Genomic DNA, 16979 nt, shown 5'->3' with positions numbered 1-16979 from the left:
TCTGTGTGATAGAGATTTGCTCCGGCTAGTGACGTGCTAATTGTAAAAAAATAAAGCTATGAGCCTTATGGTAAAGCTATGAGCCTTATGGTTTTCTCATATGTAGTTGCTATCAACCTATGACTAGCAAATTGAAAACATAAGACAAGCATTGAAACTTCTCTAAGCTCTATTTTCATCTTTTAAATTGAGAATATCGAAGACATCATCTCACACAAACTTCGGCAACCTACTGTCACTCACATATCCTATCATGCACAACAACTGTTTCAGCTTTTATAATGACTGAGCCTTTTAAAGCTTTAACGAACAATGGCATAAAGGCTAAGGCAGGATAAAACAATATGTTACATTTAAAGCATGCTTAAAGCCTTTAACTATAAATTTCATTGATAGGTGGATTCCAATTCCACTAATCTACGAAAGCTAAAACTCAAAAACGATGATACTAAACCAGATATGCAACAATGGGAAACATTGACTCCATTCATTTAGCTAAACAGATTAGTTCTCTATTCCCCAACATAAACAGACATTTAAAGATCATTGAAGAAAAACTCTGCAAAAGACCAAAGACCTAAGTGAGCAGCAAAAATAGTTAAATCATTTTACAAACATCAATCATACACCAATACCCAGAGAACAAAATAGCAAATAATACAAGGCATATAAATATAATCATCAATCAAACAACATAAAGAAGAATTAACTTATGTTGATTCAAACAGCTGAATTGATAATCAAAACTCCAAATCACATAGCCCAAGTATTATAACATATTCAAACACAACAAACTTCATTCGACTAAACAAAATCCGACGATTACTGAAAATTTAAAACCTAAAACCCATACTGGAAAAACCCTAAAAGATCCATCTTTTGCACGAGCCCTACTTAATCTCCACCAGCCTTCTGGTAAACATAAGTGAGTCCACACTTACCGCAATAGTGCCTATCGAAATGGTTAGCCATGAAAGTTCCAGCACCACACTCAGCATTAGGACACTCTTTCCTCAGCCTCTGAACCTTACCCGATTCATCCACCTTGTAGAACTGTAGCACAGCGAGCTTGACCTTCTTCTTCTTGTGCTTGATCTTCTTGGGCTTGGTGTAGGTCTTCTTCTTTCTCTTCTTAGCACCTCCCCTAAGACGGAGCACGAGATGGAGGGTGGATTCCTTCTGGATGTTGTAGTCGGCTAAGGTGCGGCCGTCCTCGAGCTGCTTTCCGGCAAAGATGAGGCGCTGTTGGTCGGGTGGGATGCCTTCCTTGTCTTGGATCTTGGCTTTGACATTGTCGATGGTGTCGGAAGACTCAACCTCTAGGGTTATGGTCTTCCCCGTTAGGGTTTTGACGAAGATTTGCATCTTTGGGTGCCGCTGGTGGCAGAGAGAAATGGAGGGTTCTGCTAGGTTTCGAAAACACGGAATAAGTCTGTTGGGGTTTTATATATATACATGAAGGTGAATTAGGGTTTTCTTGGGGTATGAAAGTAATTGCCCTTTTCTGGGTTTTGGATTTTAAACTTTCTGCTGACTACCAAATGGGTCGTGGATCATGCGACGTGGCCCTTATAGGCCCAATAAAGCTTAATATATATACTATTAAAAAAGCCTAGTGTAATTTGGTTATAGTTTCCAAGTTAATGCTGGATAAAAAGGATTTCGGTTATAGTTTTCCTTGCGATGGTCCGAGGCTAGGGGTACTTATGATATTTCGGCGTGGGACACATTTTATTTGGCGGTTTTCTGGATGTTAAATACCATTGGATGGGTTACTTTTTATTGGCATTGGAAACACATCACATTATGGCAGGGTAACGTCTCACAATTTAATGAATCTTCCACTTATTTGATGGGATGGTTAAGAGATTATCTATGGTTAAACTCTTCACAACTTATCAATGGGTATAACCCATTTGGTATGAATAGTTTATCAGTCTGGGCGTGGATGTTCTTATTTGGACATTTTGTTTGGGCTACCGGATTTATGTTCTTAATTTCTTGGCGCGGATATTGGCAAGAATTGATTGAAAATTTAGAATGGGCTCATGAACACCTTTAGCTAATTTGATTCGATGGAGAGATAAACCAGTGGCTCTTTCTATTGTACAGGCAAGATTGGTTGGATTAGCCCAATTTTCTGTAGGTTATATATTTACTTATGCGGCTTTCTTGATTGCCTCTACATCGGGCAAATTTGGTTAATTCCTTATGTTATGCTCTGTATCTGCGATAATATCATCTCTTTCGATAGAGAAGGGGGGTATGCCCCCTTCTATTTCTACATCTAGGATCCGACTTGTATCATTAATAATAATAGGAACGGAACCATTATGGCAAAGAAAAGTTTGATTCATAGGGAGAAGAAGAGGCAAAATTTGGAATAAAAATATCATTTGATTCGTCGATCCTCAAAAAAAGAAATAAGCAAAGTTCCGTCGTTGAGTGAGAAATGGAAAATTCATGGAAAGTTACAATCCTCACCATGAAATAGTACACCCACATGTCTTCATCGACGTTGCTTTTCGACCGGAAGACCGAAAGCTAACTATCGAGACTTTGGACTATCTGGACACATACTTCGTGAAATGGTTCACGCATGTTTGTTGTCGGGGGCAAAATATCAAGTTGGTAAGGATTAAAATATCCCTTACTTTTTCTATTTATTTCTATGATCGATGATCATAGAGGGGCCCCTTTACCATTCTGTATAAATAGGCTATTCTATTTGTACATATATGGAAGAGGGGCGCATTCAATCTTTGTTTGTCCATTAGTTTTGTTTCTTTTTGTAACACTCCTAACCTGTATCCGTTGCCGGAATAAGGTTATGAGGTATTACTTGACTGAATAAAACTTCTATAAGGTCAAAGATACTTACCAAACATAAATTATCAACAATGCAAACATGTCTCATTGATTTTCCATAAGAGCTCTTATAAATTTCCAAAATGACTCACTATCAAAACATAACCGAATATCTAATAACAATTTAACTACTATCAAGTTATAACTAAAACATTTCACCACATTAGTTCAATTATAAGGCTTCTCTAAACAAAATGAGCAAGCCATCTTCGCATGGCTATAATGTATACAAAGTCGAAATATCATTCTACCTATAGTCTATCCTATACATGCCTTAAACCATGATGATATACAATCTTCTCAACTCACATAATGACTCGATAGTGTGATGATATCTCCAGCCCTTCTGACTCGAGCTAAAGTATATACCTATAAGAAATGGAAAAGAGAACACGGAGTAAGCTTCAATGCTTAGTAAGTTTTAAGCAGTGCAAACAATTAATTTACTTATAGATCGATTATTCAAATTTTCAAGAAATTATTCCTAGATAATTGCCATTTTGGCCAAGTATCCATGAACATAATGCATATTTAGCAAATTCACCTCACTTGAATCTGAACTCAATTAAAACCAAATATTTAAATTACAAATAAGATCATAAAAACTCGAAAAGCATCTCATTAACAAGTTTTAACCATGTTTGCAACAAAATCACAAATTCACTACAAGCTGTCTTCCTGAGCAACAGTCACTAAATTATTTATAACTGGAGCTAAGAAACACCAAATCAAGTGCTGTTAATTTTTCCTGAAAATAGACTCATATATCTTTCATCCATCAAATTTTCAGAATTTTTGGTTTGACCAATCAATACCAGATTTTTATTGAAGTTTCCCTTGTTTCACTGTTTGACTAATCTGACCACTCTTCACTACGAATCAAATTTCTCATTATACAGAATTTGAAATATGTTATCGTTTATTTCATTTGAAACTAGACTCATTAGGGAGTCTAATAATATAAATTTTATCTTATAACCATTTTTGTACCATTTATAATGATTTTCTGAAAACAGAACAGGGGACCTCAAAGTCATTTTGACTCTGTTCCATGCCACTTCAAATATCTCATTATTGGCAACTCTTTTGCTTACACAGTTTCTTTTATAAGAAACTAGACTCATTAAGATTTCATGACATAATTTATTCAGCCTCTAACTCAACTTCCACAATTTATGGTGATTTTCTGAAATCACGTTACTACTGTTGTCCCAAGCAGATTTATTACCCATTCTTTGGATTCATATTATTTAACATGTATATCACCAAATCAATCTCATATAACCTTTAACCATAACCGAATACACACATACACATATGAGATTTTCACATATACTTCTCATTTCGCATTCATGATTCAATTCCGATCAATCTAACATATAAAAGTATATAATACATACCTGACCAACTTAATGTATTGAACATATTCAATGGTAGTTTACTACGAACATTCGAAATCATAATCTTACTCCAATCATCGGTATTAAGTCTGCTAGATTTAAAACCCAAATCCAATCACCAACACAAAGCATGCGGGACTTTAAGCCCGGATATAATACCAGCACAAAGCCTGCGGGACTTTAGCCCGGACATAACACCAGCACGAATGCCTTCGGGACTTAGCCCGGATATAACACCAGCACGAATGCCTTCGGGACTTAGCCCGGATATAACACCAGCACGAATGCCTTCGGGACTTAGCCCGGATATAATTCTCCATTATCATGCACACATATATATATCATAACACATTAGCATTTCATTTACATTATTTGAACACAAGCACAACATGCTTATCAACCATTCCACTTTCGGCTCAATAGCCACATACAAAGAACACGATTTCGTTTCGCTATCCAACATAATTTCTATAACCATTCGGCTACAAGTCATATGCACAAATTATTTATCCCACTACGTAATTCAAGTAGAACCAATAGGTCACAATTTATTTATTATGCTTATGTACCATGATTTTATCAAATCATAAGCTAAGTTTCATTACTTAAAGACTTACCTTGACTGTTGCCGAATGACTACGGATATGCTATTCGGTTAGTTTTGTTATTCCAATAGGGTCGGAAGCTTGTAAATTATTTTACTAAAAAATCACACAAAGTTCAATTCCTAGGAAAGAGAGGTGGATCACAAGGTTCTCTTAAGTACCAAGTCTTTCCTTAGTCAGAACATCCTTTCTATCGTAATTTAATAGTACAATTAAATACTACTATTACACCCTCAAATATTGAAAGAAAAATAGGACAAGAAAAAAACACAAGAGTTTTAATGAGGTTCGGTAAATTATACCTACGTCCTCGGGCACTAACACTAGATGATAACTTTATTATCTCCAAAATATTACAAACAAATAGAATTCCTTAAGAATTCTCAAATGGGAGAAGAGAGAAAACTAAGAGAGAAAGATTGGTTAGGATGGTTGAAATGAAAAATGATTAGGCCTATTTATAGTTGAGGTTCAGGGACCAACTTGCAAATGGCCTAAAAAATTAGGGACCAAAATTGCAATTATCCCATTCAACTTTAAACAACTTGCCTATCACTTTTTCTTTCGGTGCCAATTGCACCTCCCATTTTTTACTTTTCAACACCACCTTAATTGACTTTTCAACAATCTCCACCTTGAAGATTTGATTAGGATAATCACATCTTCACACACTTCCTTCAACTCCCCATATTCGATAAAGCTATCTTTTGTAGTGCCTCCAAATGTGCTCTCGAGCGCCATACACCTGAAGGTGCTCAAATTCTCAAGATGTTAATCAAGTTCAAACAATGATTAAACTTGATTGTTGTTACCACATTGGTCATCATATCTGCAGGATTATCTGCTGTCGGAATCTTCTGAAGTAGAATTTTTCCTTTTTTAAAGACTTCCCGCACAAAGTGATATCTTACGTCGATATGCTTGGTTCTTGAATGATAGACTTGATTTTTCGCTAAATGAATAGCGCTCTGACTGTCACAATATAGACTAATGTGACTTTGAACAACTCCCAAGTTTTTCAACAATCCATTAAGCCAAATAGCCTCCTTAACAACTTCTGTAACTGCCATATATTCTGCCTCTGTAGTAGACACTGCTACTGTAGACTGTAAGGTAGACTTCCAACTCACTAGGGCTTTCGCAAGAGTAAACAGATACCCTGTAGTTGAACGACGTTTATCTAAATCACCAGCAAAGTCGGAATCAACATATCCAACTACAAACTGACCAAGTGCTTCATCCTGTTCAAAAATTAAACCAACATCTACGGTTTTTTGAAGATACCGTAGAATCCATTTCACAGCTTGCCAATGTCCTTTTCCAGGATCATGCATATACCTGCTCACAACTCCAACAGCTTGTGAAATGTCAGGCTGCGTACACACCATCGCATACATCAAACTCCCAACTGCATTTGCATATGGGACTTTTGCCATATATTCTCTTTCTTCTTCAGTTTTCGGAGATAATTGAGCACTAAGTTTCAAATGAGAAGCAAGTGGGGTACTTACATGTTTTGTGTTTTCATTTACACCAAAACATTGTAATACCTTTTTCAGATCTGATTCAAACAAAGCTTGTCTCTTTGTCTATCTCTACTTATCTCCATGCCGAGAATCTTCTTGGCCTCACCTAGATCTTTCATCTCGAACTCTTGATTCAACTGAGCCTTCAGCTTATCTATCTCTTTTTGGCTCTTCGAAGCGATTAACATATCATCAACATACAAGAGTAAATAAATGAAAGATCCATCATGTAGCTTCTGCAAATACACACAATTGTTATATTTGCTTCTTGTGTACTTCTGCCTTTTCATAAAGCTATCAAATCGCTTGTACCACTACATCGGGGATTGCTTCAATCCATATAGCTATTTGTTCAGCTTACAAACCCAATTTCTACCACCAGCATCTGTGTATCCTACGGGCTGAGTCATATAGATCTCTTCTTCTAACTCACCATGCAAGAAAGCCATCTTAACATCAAGTTGAGCTAGCTCCAAATTCAACTGTGCTACCAAGGCCAACAAAATTCTAATGGAGGAAAGCTTCACAACAGGGGAAAATACATCATTGTAGTCAATTCCCTCCTTCTGAGCGTAGCCTTTAGCAACCAATCTTGCCTTGTAGCGAACATCTTTCTTGCTAGGAGATCCATCTTTCTTTGCGAATACCCACTTGCATCCGATTGCCCTTTTACCTTTCGGTAATTGCGTCAACTCCCAAGTAGTGTTCTTCCAAAGAGACTGCATTTCTTCATCCATGGCGTATTTCCATTTGTCACTTTCTAAGCTTTGCATTGCTTCTTGATAAGTGACAGGAATATCATCATCAACAACGGGAAGGGCATAGGCTACCGTATCAGTAAATCGAGCAGGTTTACGAATTTCTCTCGGTGGCCTTGCAACTGCAACTGGTTCTGGTGTACTTAAAGGTTCTTGGGTCAGAACCTCTTCAACCTCTAATTCTTCCATTGTGGCTGGAGAATTAGACTTATTAACTGGGCAAATCCCCATCTGCTCAAACTCCACTTGTTTTGGAGTACACTCCACCTATTGTGGAGTATCGCTCGTCTGATATCTTTATCTGCTACCTTTTTCAATGTGGCAGATTCATCAAAGGTAACATCTCTGCTACAGATCATTTTCTTTGTGTCTAAGCACCAAAGACGAAATCCCTTCACTCCAGAAGTGATTCCCATAAAGAGAGCTTTCTTTGCCCTCAGATCTAACTTTGACTCCTTTACATGGTAATATGCAGTGGATCCAAACACATGTAAGGAATCATAATCTGTAGCCGGTTTTCCAGACCATACCTCCATAAGAGTTTTTCTTTCTAATACAGATGATGGCAAACGATTAACAAGATGGCCAGTGTATGTCACAGCCTCAGCCCAAAATTGCTTGCCTAACCCAGCATTGGACAACATACATCAAACTTTCTCCAGCAATGTTCGATTCATACGCTCTGCCACTCCATTCTGCTGTGGTGTATCCCTAACTATGAAGTGTCGAACAATACCATACTCTTGGCACACATCGAAGAACGGATCACTTTTATATTCCCCTCCATTGTCCGTCCTAAGCCACTTGATTTTCTTGCCAGTCTGGTTTTCGATCATAGTTTTCCATTTAAGAAAAACTCTAAGCACTTCATCCTTAGTTCTCATGGTATACACCCAAACTCTTCTGGAAAAATCATCAAAAAAAGTAACAAAATAGTGTTTTCTTCCCAACGAAGGTGTTTTGGAAGGCCCCCACACATCTGAGTGAACATATTCCAAAATACCTTTTGTATTATGAATAGCAGTGTCGAATTTCACTCTCTTTTGCTTTCCCAAAACACAATGCTCGCAAAATTTTAATTTGCAAGCCTTTGCACCTTTCAACAATCCTTGCTTTGCCAGAATTTGCAAGGATTTTTCACTAGCATGTCCTAACTTCATATGCCACAACTGCATTAAGTCCAATTATTTGTTATCGGAAGCTGCAGCGACTGCTCTAATAACTGTACTACCTTGGTAGTAATACAAGTTATTTTTCCTGATGCCCTTCAATATCACAAGTGCGCCAGATGTCACTTTCAAAACCCCATCTCTCATAGTAACAACTGAACCATTGGATTCCAAGGCTCTCAATGAGATGAGATTTTTCTTCAAACTGGGCACGTACCAAACATCAGTTAGAACTCTGGTAGATCCATCTTGATTCTTTAATTGGATTGAACCTATCCTAACAGTTTTACAGGCATTGTCATTGCCCATATAAACAACTCCTTCATTTAGTTCTACTAAATCAGAGAACCACTCCCGGTTAGGGGACATATGATAGGTACAACTCGAATCCAAAATCCACTCATCTGAATGGAACGACGATGATGATGCAACCAGTGATAGTTCAGAGTCACTAGTATCATGCTTTGCAACACAAGCATCTACAGCAGCTTTTCCCTTATTCTTCAGCTTTGGACAATTTTTCTTCCAGTGGCCTTTCTCATGACAAAAGGCACATTCATCTTTCCCAAGTCTGGACTTTGACTTTGATCTCTCATTTTGAGTTTTCTTCTTAGTGTACGAACGACCTCGGACTACTAAAGCTTTTGTATCTCTGATTGAGTTTTCCTGTTTGTCCTTCTTTCTCTGTTCATAACTGTATAAGACCGCACAGACTTCGCTCAGAGATATATCACTCCTGCCATGAAGTAGAGTAGTTTCTAGGAACTCAAACTCCTCAGAAAGTGACCCCAACAGCATCAAAGCCAAATCTTCATCTTTAAATGTCTCATCCATATTTAGCAAATCAGTGACTAACTGATTAAATTTGGTGATGTGATCATTCATTGTGGTACCTGGGACGTAAGTGAAGCGAAACAGTCTTTTCTTCAAGTGGAGCTTATTTTGACTTTTTTTCTTCAAAAAATTTTCTTCAAGTGCCACCCACAACTTATTTGCAGAAGTCTCCTTTGAAAAAGCATACCTCTGCTCTCGAGAAAGGCATGATCGAATTGTGCCACATGCCAACCGATTGATCGCCTTTCAATCTTTCTCCTGTACATCATCTGGTTTCACTTCATCAATGGCAATGTCTAGACCCTGCTGAAAAAGGGCATCTAGAACCTCACTTTGCCACATACCAAAATGGCCCGTGCCATCAAAGATCTCCACGGCCAATCTTGCATTTGCAATTGTCGGTCTTGTCCACATGGACGATGTTGAAGCTCCTAAACCGACCGTTTTCTCCATAATCTTTCAATATACCTAAGGAAATCTTTTCTGATGTGGAAGATCAGTTTAAACTACAACTACAGAGCATACGACGATTAACCTTCGGCTCTGATACCACTTGTTATTCCAATAGGGTCGGAAGCTTGTAAATTATTGTACTAAAAAATCACACAAAGTTCAATTCCCAAGAAAGAGAGGTGGATCACAAGGATCTCTTAAGTACCAAGTCTTTCCTTAGTCAGAACATCCATTCTATCGTAATTTAATAGTACAATTAAATACTACTATTATACCCTCAAATATTGAAAGAAAAATAGGACAAGAAAAAAACACAAGAGTTTTAACGAGGTTCGGTAAATTATACCTACGTCCTCGGGCACTAACACCAGATGATAACTTTATTATCTCCAAAATATTACAAACAAATAGAATTCCTTAAGAATTCTCAAATAGGAGAAGAGAGAAAACTAAGAGAGAAAGATTAGTTGGGATGGTTGAAATGAAAAATGATTAGGCCTATTTATAGTTGAGGTTCAGGGACCAATTTGCAAATGGCCTAAAAAATTAGGGACCAAAATTGTAATTATCTCATTCAACTTTAAACAACTTGCCTATCACTTTTTCTTTCGGTGCCAATTGCACCTCCCATTTTTGACTTTTCAACACCCCCTTAATTGACTTTTCAACAAGTTTAGCTTTTTCCCTTATCCGAATTAGGCTCCTTAAGCTCTTGAGCTAGATTAAACAAATTCACTTGTCACTAATTCATTAATCATGCCTTTTATTCGGTTATATTATAATTCGCTCATAACAAGAATTTCAACTATTACTTAAAAATGCATTCGGCAACACATACATTTCAAAACCAATATAATTCTTTCATTCATGAACACATTCGGCTATGTTAAAATAAATTTTTAACAATTTAAGCATCCTCTTCTATCAACTAATATGAGATTTCGTACATTAACATTTCACTCAATTGACATATTAAATATTTTAACCCTCCTTCACTACATGACAACAAAACCTCAACCATTTAACATATAACAACAATTTTCTTCAATTCATCTCCTAAGTTCACTTTCGGCTCTTACACAACAAATAAATAATTAACTTTTAATTCCAATATTTAGCAAACTCAAACATTATCTTTCATCCATTACTAATTCAAAACATTAAAATATTCAAGATCCAACACATAGTAGCCAAAACCGAATATCATAAGCTAATGACTTCACCTTAAACTAACTTATTAAGCCTTTAAATCAACTTCTAACCATCTCACATTTAAAATTATCCATCATCTAATCTTCATGCTTACATGCCATAACCGTATGGTTCTTATCACACTTGGACCACAAAATGCATAAATTTCACAAATTCTAATTACTATCATAAGCTCAATTTCGGCTAACACTCAATTAAATACTTACAATTTAACACTAATTTAGCATTTCAACATAGCCGATTGTCATTAAATAATTAAGCCACAAATATTAAATTTTATCAAACTCAACCAATTCAAGAATTAACAAACTCAAACCTTATCCTTCTACCATATCTATTTCAAAACATTAACACACTATCCATGAAGTAGAAAACTTCCATGGCCGAATATACATGACAACACCAAACTTAAAATTTACACATGGGCTAAGTAAAAGACTTAGCAACTATCTCAAATTCACTAAAATTTTAAAAGCAAACTCATGGAACATACCTTAATTCAAGATATCTAAAGGACCGAATGCTTAGCTTCAACCTTTCTTTCACTTACGGCAATGAAAGAAGGAATATGGAAAACATTGTTTTTTTTTGTCACCCTTTTTCCTTTTATTTAATTTTGTTTTCATGTTTTAAATTCATTTCATTTAATAATGTATATATATAAAATACATATATTTAACTCAAGCAATCAACATGGTCAGCCACTAATTTGAAAATGGCAAAATTGACATGCAAATCCTCATCTATTAAATCATATAATGTTTGGCCATTAAAAAAAATTTAACCAAGCACATTTTCTAAGTTTCCAACTTAAGTCCTATTTAATGATTTCACATTCAATTGATAAAAACCATTGCATCAATTTTTCACACATGCATTATCTCATATAATAGACATGAAATTTAACATTTAATTATTTTCATGACTCGGTTTTGTGGTCCCGAAACCACTTCCCGACTAGATTAGGGCTACTACACTTTTCATCGCGGGATAGAGCAGTTTGGTAGCTCGCAAGGCTCATAATCTTGAGGTCATGGGTTCAAATCTCGTTCCCACAACATTACATTTTTTTGACAAAAAAAATAGACTTGACCCTATTAACTAGTCATTTTTTTCTTTTAGGGGGTGTATTATATTTCAATTCCAGTCAACTATAACGAATCTTTTATCCTCTTATCTTAAATACATTGCCCTGGGCGGATACTGGGAATCGAACTCGCGTCTTCTCCTTGGCAAAAAGAAATTTTACCATTCGACTATATCCGCATTTTCGTTCTTGATTCTTGATATGAAATAATATTTGGTCAGAGCTAGGAAAGATACTTTCTTCCGTTCAGGGCGATTTTATCAAATTCTACTACTAAACCAATCAACAATCGAAATTATATAACAATTCAAATGCTTATCAATTAATCAAATTACAAGTTATTAGCAATTAATATTAATTTATATTATTTGTTATTAATATTAAGTAATTAATAATATTTATATTATTATATTTATATTAATATATTTTGATTTATAAATCTATATTTCTATATCATTTATTTTATTATTCTATCTATTATTATATTATCTATTTATATATTATTTTTATATATTAGTATTATATATATTATTATTTCTATTTAGTTATTATTTAGTTATTATTTATATTTAGTATATTTAGAATTTATTATTATTTAATTTAAGTTAAATAGAAAAATTAATAATTTAATTTAAGTATAATTAAAATAAATTATTAATTTAATAATTTAGAATTTCATTTTTTTATTATGATTTTGATTTTATTATTTTCTTTTCATTCAACATTCAAATTCTATTTATTTCATTCAAGGTACATTACAGATTACAGAAGTTTGACTGACCCCCCTCTAATTTTTTTATTTATTTTCATTTTGGCAACTTATACTTCTATATTATTGAATGTGCCTCAAAATCTGAAAAATTCATGGGAATGGTCATTTTGGATCCAGAATGGATAGATTCAAGAAATAAGAGAAGTAAGGATACCCACTAGAAAAACTAATCCAATCCATAAAGATGTACCGGAAAATACAATATTTTTGTTACTCAACCAACCATCAGGAGAAGCAAATACAACAGGTACACTAATCAGTAAGATTGACGAAGTAGCAATTAATGCAAAAACAACCAATTGGAAAGCAATAGTCATATTTCTAATCCTCCAAGCTACCAACAAAAGAACTATACCATTTGATCCCTCTATGATATTGACCAAAAAAATTAATAAAATGCAAGGTAAAGGGATTTTACCATGAATCGATTGATTTTATATGACTTATTTCCAACCCTTTAACCGCTTTTATTCGGACATGGGGTCGAGGGTGATTTTTTTATTTCACGTTCACAAATAGGCATGCTAGATTATGCATTTCATCTATCTATATATATAGATAAATAGATTGACCTATAGGTTCACACACAATATCTTTCTATACATAGTGATGGTATCAACTCATATGGCCATGTTCGATTCGGTGGAATAAAAATAAAATAGAAATTAGCTTTCGGAGAGATGGCTGAGTGGTTGATAGCTTCGGTCTTGAAAACCGATATAGTTCGAAACAAAGAACTATCGAAGGTTCGAATCCCTCTCTCTCCTTTTGCTCGATGAATAGATTTTTTTTTATTGTTTTTTCCTGGCTTCTTAATTAAGAATCTTAATATTAATAAAAGGTAATGGCTCGGCTGGGTGGAATAGCCGAGCCAGAAAAAAATATTTTAGATAGAAAATGAGTTGAAACGAAAGGAAAACAAAATACTTTTTAAATATCACCTGATTTCTTCAATATATATAGTGCAATCAAATTGATTCCTACATTAAGCATTGGATCTCATGTCTCAGTTATCTCAGCTAAGAGGAGTCTTGGAAAGAATAGGCTCAAAATCACGATAATTCCTTTTTCAAATCCTACTGCGACTGCACGAGCTCTTCCTGCGTTCCATAAATGACCCACGAATAGAAAGAATCCTAGAACAAAATGAGATGTAGCTAACCAACTTCTTGGAGAGACATAATTAACTGCATTGATCTCGGTAGCTACGCCACCTACAGAATTTAAAGACCCTAAAGGAGCATGCGTCATATATTCCACAGAATGCCGTTCTTGCCAAGGTTGTATGTCTTTTTTCAACCTACTCAAGTCCAAACCATTGAGACCTCTTAGAGGTTCTAACCAAGGAGTACGCAGATCCCAAAAAACGCATAGTTTCCCTTCTAAAAATGACTTCTCCGGTTGGGAAACACATTAGATATTTATCTAACCCAGTAGGCCCTTGAGCGGATCCCACGTTAGCCCCAAGACATTGGTATCTAACTAGAAAAGTAAATGCTTGAGCTTGAGAAGCTTTTAGTCCAGTGGGCCTGTAAAACTCACTAGGATAAGCGGTATTATTGAACCAGACAAAGCAATAAGCAATGTAACCAAAAACGGATAAATCACCTAAACTATAAGACAAGTAAGCCTCTCCCGACCATAAAAGTGCACGGCGAGCCCATGCAAAAGGTTTGGTTAAGATATGCCAGATTCCACCAAATATACAAATAGAACCTAACCATACATGTCCTCCAATTATCTTCCAAATCGTCCACACTAACAATCCACCATTCGCCTCCTAAGGGCTATTTTAGTAAATAACCAAATATAACACTTGGGCTAAGAGTCAAGTTGGTAATTTTTCTTACATCTCCCCCTCCCGGAGCCCAGGTATTGTATACGTCCCCAAAATAAAGAGCCTTGAATACTAGAAGAAAAGCACCTGTACCTAGCAAAATTAAGTGAATACCCAAAATTGTGGTCATTTTATTTCTATCTTTCCATACATAACCGAAAAATGGAAAAGATTCTTCAAGAGTTTTAGGTCCCAGAAGTGCATGATAAATACCGCCAAAGCCCAATACAGCAGAGGAAATTAAGTGAAGTACTCCAGATACAAAGTATGGAAATGTGTCTATAACATCACCGCCAAGACCTACCCCCTAGCCTAGAGTAGCTAGGTGGGGAAGTAAAATTAATCATTGTTCGTACATGGGTTTTTCTGGGACTAAATGAGCCACTTCAAATAGGTTTATTGCTCCGGCCCAGAATACGATTAATCTAGCATGGGCCATATGAGCCCCTAATAGTTTACCAGATAAATTGATAAGTCGGGCATTCTCGGCCCACCAAGCGAAACCGGTGGCTTCTTGGTCACGACCGGCTAAAGCTAAAGTTTCATTAAAGAGCGTTTCCACGAGGTAGAACCTCCTCAGGGAATATAAGGTTTTCATGAGGCTGATATTGAGCTGCCATCCAAGCACGAATACCTTCGTTTAAAAGAATATTTTTGGTGTAGAAACTCTCAAATTCAGAGTTTATTGGAAACGAAGTAGGCACGTAGGTTCAGAGCAAGACCGACTACTCCAAGAGCACTCATCCATAAACCGATTATTGGTACAAATAACATAAAGAAATGTAACCAACGTTTATTGGAAAAAGCAACCCCAAAGATTTAGGACCAAAAGCGGTTAGCGGTGACCATTGAATAAGTTTCTTCGGCTTGAGTTGGGTTAAAAGTACGGAATGTATTTGCACGATCACCATCTTCAAATAAAGTATTATCTACGGTAGCACCATGAATAGCGCATAGTAGAGCCGCGCCTAATACACCGGCAACTCTCATCATATGAAATGGGTTCAATGTCCAATTATGAAATCCTTGGAAAAAGAAGATGAATCGAAATATAGCTGCTACACCAAAACTAGGCACAAAGAACCAACCAGACTGACCTAGTGGATAAATCAGGAATACAGAAACAAAAACAGAAATTGGACCAGAGAATGCGATTGCGTTATAAGGTCGCAATTGAACAGACCGCGCAAGTTCAAATTGACGTAACATAAAACCTATTAGTCCGAAAGCACCGTGGAGAGCAACAAATGTCCACAGACCACCTAATTGACACCAACAAGTAAAATCTCCTTGTGCTTCAGGACCCCATAGTAACAACAAAGAATGTGCTAAACTATTAGCAGGGGTAGAAACTGCGGTGGTTAAGAAATTGCAGCCTTCCAAATAGGAGCTGACCAATCCATAAGTATACCACGAAGTTACAAAGGTTGTACCTGTAAACTAACCCCCTAGAGCGAAATAGGCACAAGGAAAGAGCAATAGGCCGGACCAACATATAAAAACGAAACGGTCCCTACGTAACCAGTCATCCATAATATCAAATAAATTATTTTCATCTTTGGTAAACTTACCAAGGGCTATAGTCATAGCAATCCTCCTATTCAACTACTTCAACCATTTTCGAGCACCTTATGTCATGGGGGCGCTGGGGGATTCGATTTTTTATGTATGATTTGATTTCTCGTACACTGCCCCTTATAGTTAATTGGTTTCGAATATAAAAAAAATATTTTCTTGTATTGGTCCATAACCTGACTTAAATAAATCCATTAACTCAATTCGTTTATTCTTTTCTATTTTTACTAGTCGTCTGAACCATGAATTGTCTTATAGCTCATCAATCAGATAGATGAATTTTTTGAACGAACTTCAATACAAGGAAGAAGTGATACTTTCTCTTACTGGTTGATCCCCAGATCTACCCCTCCCCCTCCATCAACTAATCTTATTCTTGGATCTTGTTCGTGAAATTGATAAAAATCAATATTTTTATGTATTTTTCTAATTTATATGTGTATTAAATTACTATAGTCTGATATATTTCCTTCATTTTATTTCTTTTATTTATTGTTATTGTTTTCTTTCTCATATTTCCTTCAGATGAATATAAAACAAAAAAACTCCAAAGGCTATTTTTTCATTTCACAGGTCGAGAAATCCACTTCGAATCTTTTTCTGATATACAAAAAGTAAATAGAAAAAGATTCGAAGTTCCTATTTTTCAATCTAATACAATATTTAATAATATTAAATTTAAATAATAGGATACTCAAAATGAAAGTTTCTTTTTCGCATTCACTCTCCATCACATTGGCAGAACAAAAGTGGAGGTTTTGGGTAAAAATGTAGGCTCGAAAAAAAGTTTGGACAAAAAAAATGGCTCTTTTAGAATATAGGCAGGGCCTCGAATAATTTTTTTCGGCCCTTGAGCCTGGCTCGGCCCAAATATGCAAAAAAA

At 35.7% G+C, this 16979-nt stretch overlaps 2 protein-coding genes and 2 pseudogenes across 2 annotated transcripts; 1 reads left to right on the top strand and 3 right to left on the bottom strand.

The window, feature by feature from the left end:
• Positions 1-715: 715 nt before the first annotated feature.
• Positions 716-1487, bottom strand: LOC121210920 (ubiquitin-40S ribosomal protein S27a). Its single transcript, XM_041082901.1, has one exon. It carries the CDS (start codon positions 1363-1365, stop codon positions 895-897), a length of 471 nt encoding a protein of 156 aa, XP_040938835.1. The 5' UTR covers positions 1366-1487; the 3' UTR covers positions 716-894.
• On the top strand, positions 1394-2755 carry LOC121211422 (photosystem I P700 chlorophyll a apoprotein A2-like; annotated as a pseudogene).
• A 10944-nt stretch (positions 2756-13699) lies between these two features.
• LOC121210918 (photosystem II CP43 reaction center protein-like) lies at positions 13700-15195 on the bottom strand (annotated as a pseudogene).
• Positions 15196-15340: 145 nt separating this feature from the next.
• LOC121211421 (photosystem II D2 protein) lies at positions 15341-16108 on the bottom strand. Its single transcript, XM_041084186.1, has 2 exons — positions 16093-16108; positions 15341-15954 (listed from the first exon to the last, which is right to left on the bottom strand). Exons 1-2 carry the CDS (start codon positions 16106-16108, stop codon positions 15341-15343), a joined length of 630 nt encoding a protein of 209 aa, XP_040940120.1.
• Between the last annotated feature and the right edge of the window lie 871 nt (positions 16109-16979).

The sequence above is a fragment of the Gossypium hirsutum genome, chromosome A12, assembly GCF_007990345.1.
Source record: "Gossypium hirsutum isolate 1008001.06 chromosome A12, Gossypium_hirsutum_v2.1, whole genome shotgun sequence".
NCBI classification, from domain to species: Eukaryota; Viridiplantae; Streptophyta; class Magnoliopsida; order Malvales; family Malvaceae; genus Gossypium; species Gossypium hirsutum.
The sequence above is the reverse complement of the archived record's forward strand: the minus strand, read 5'-3'. Positions and strand labels throughout refer to the sequence as shown.

Excerpts from the sequence above, each read along its gene's own strand:
- LOC121210920 (XM_041082901.1), bottom strand. The coding sequence starts at position 1,365 with ATGCAAATCTTCGTCAAAACCCTAACGGGGAAGACCATAACCCTAGAG.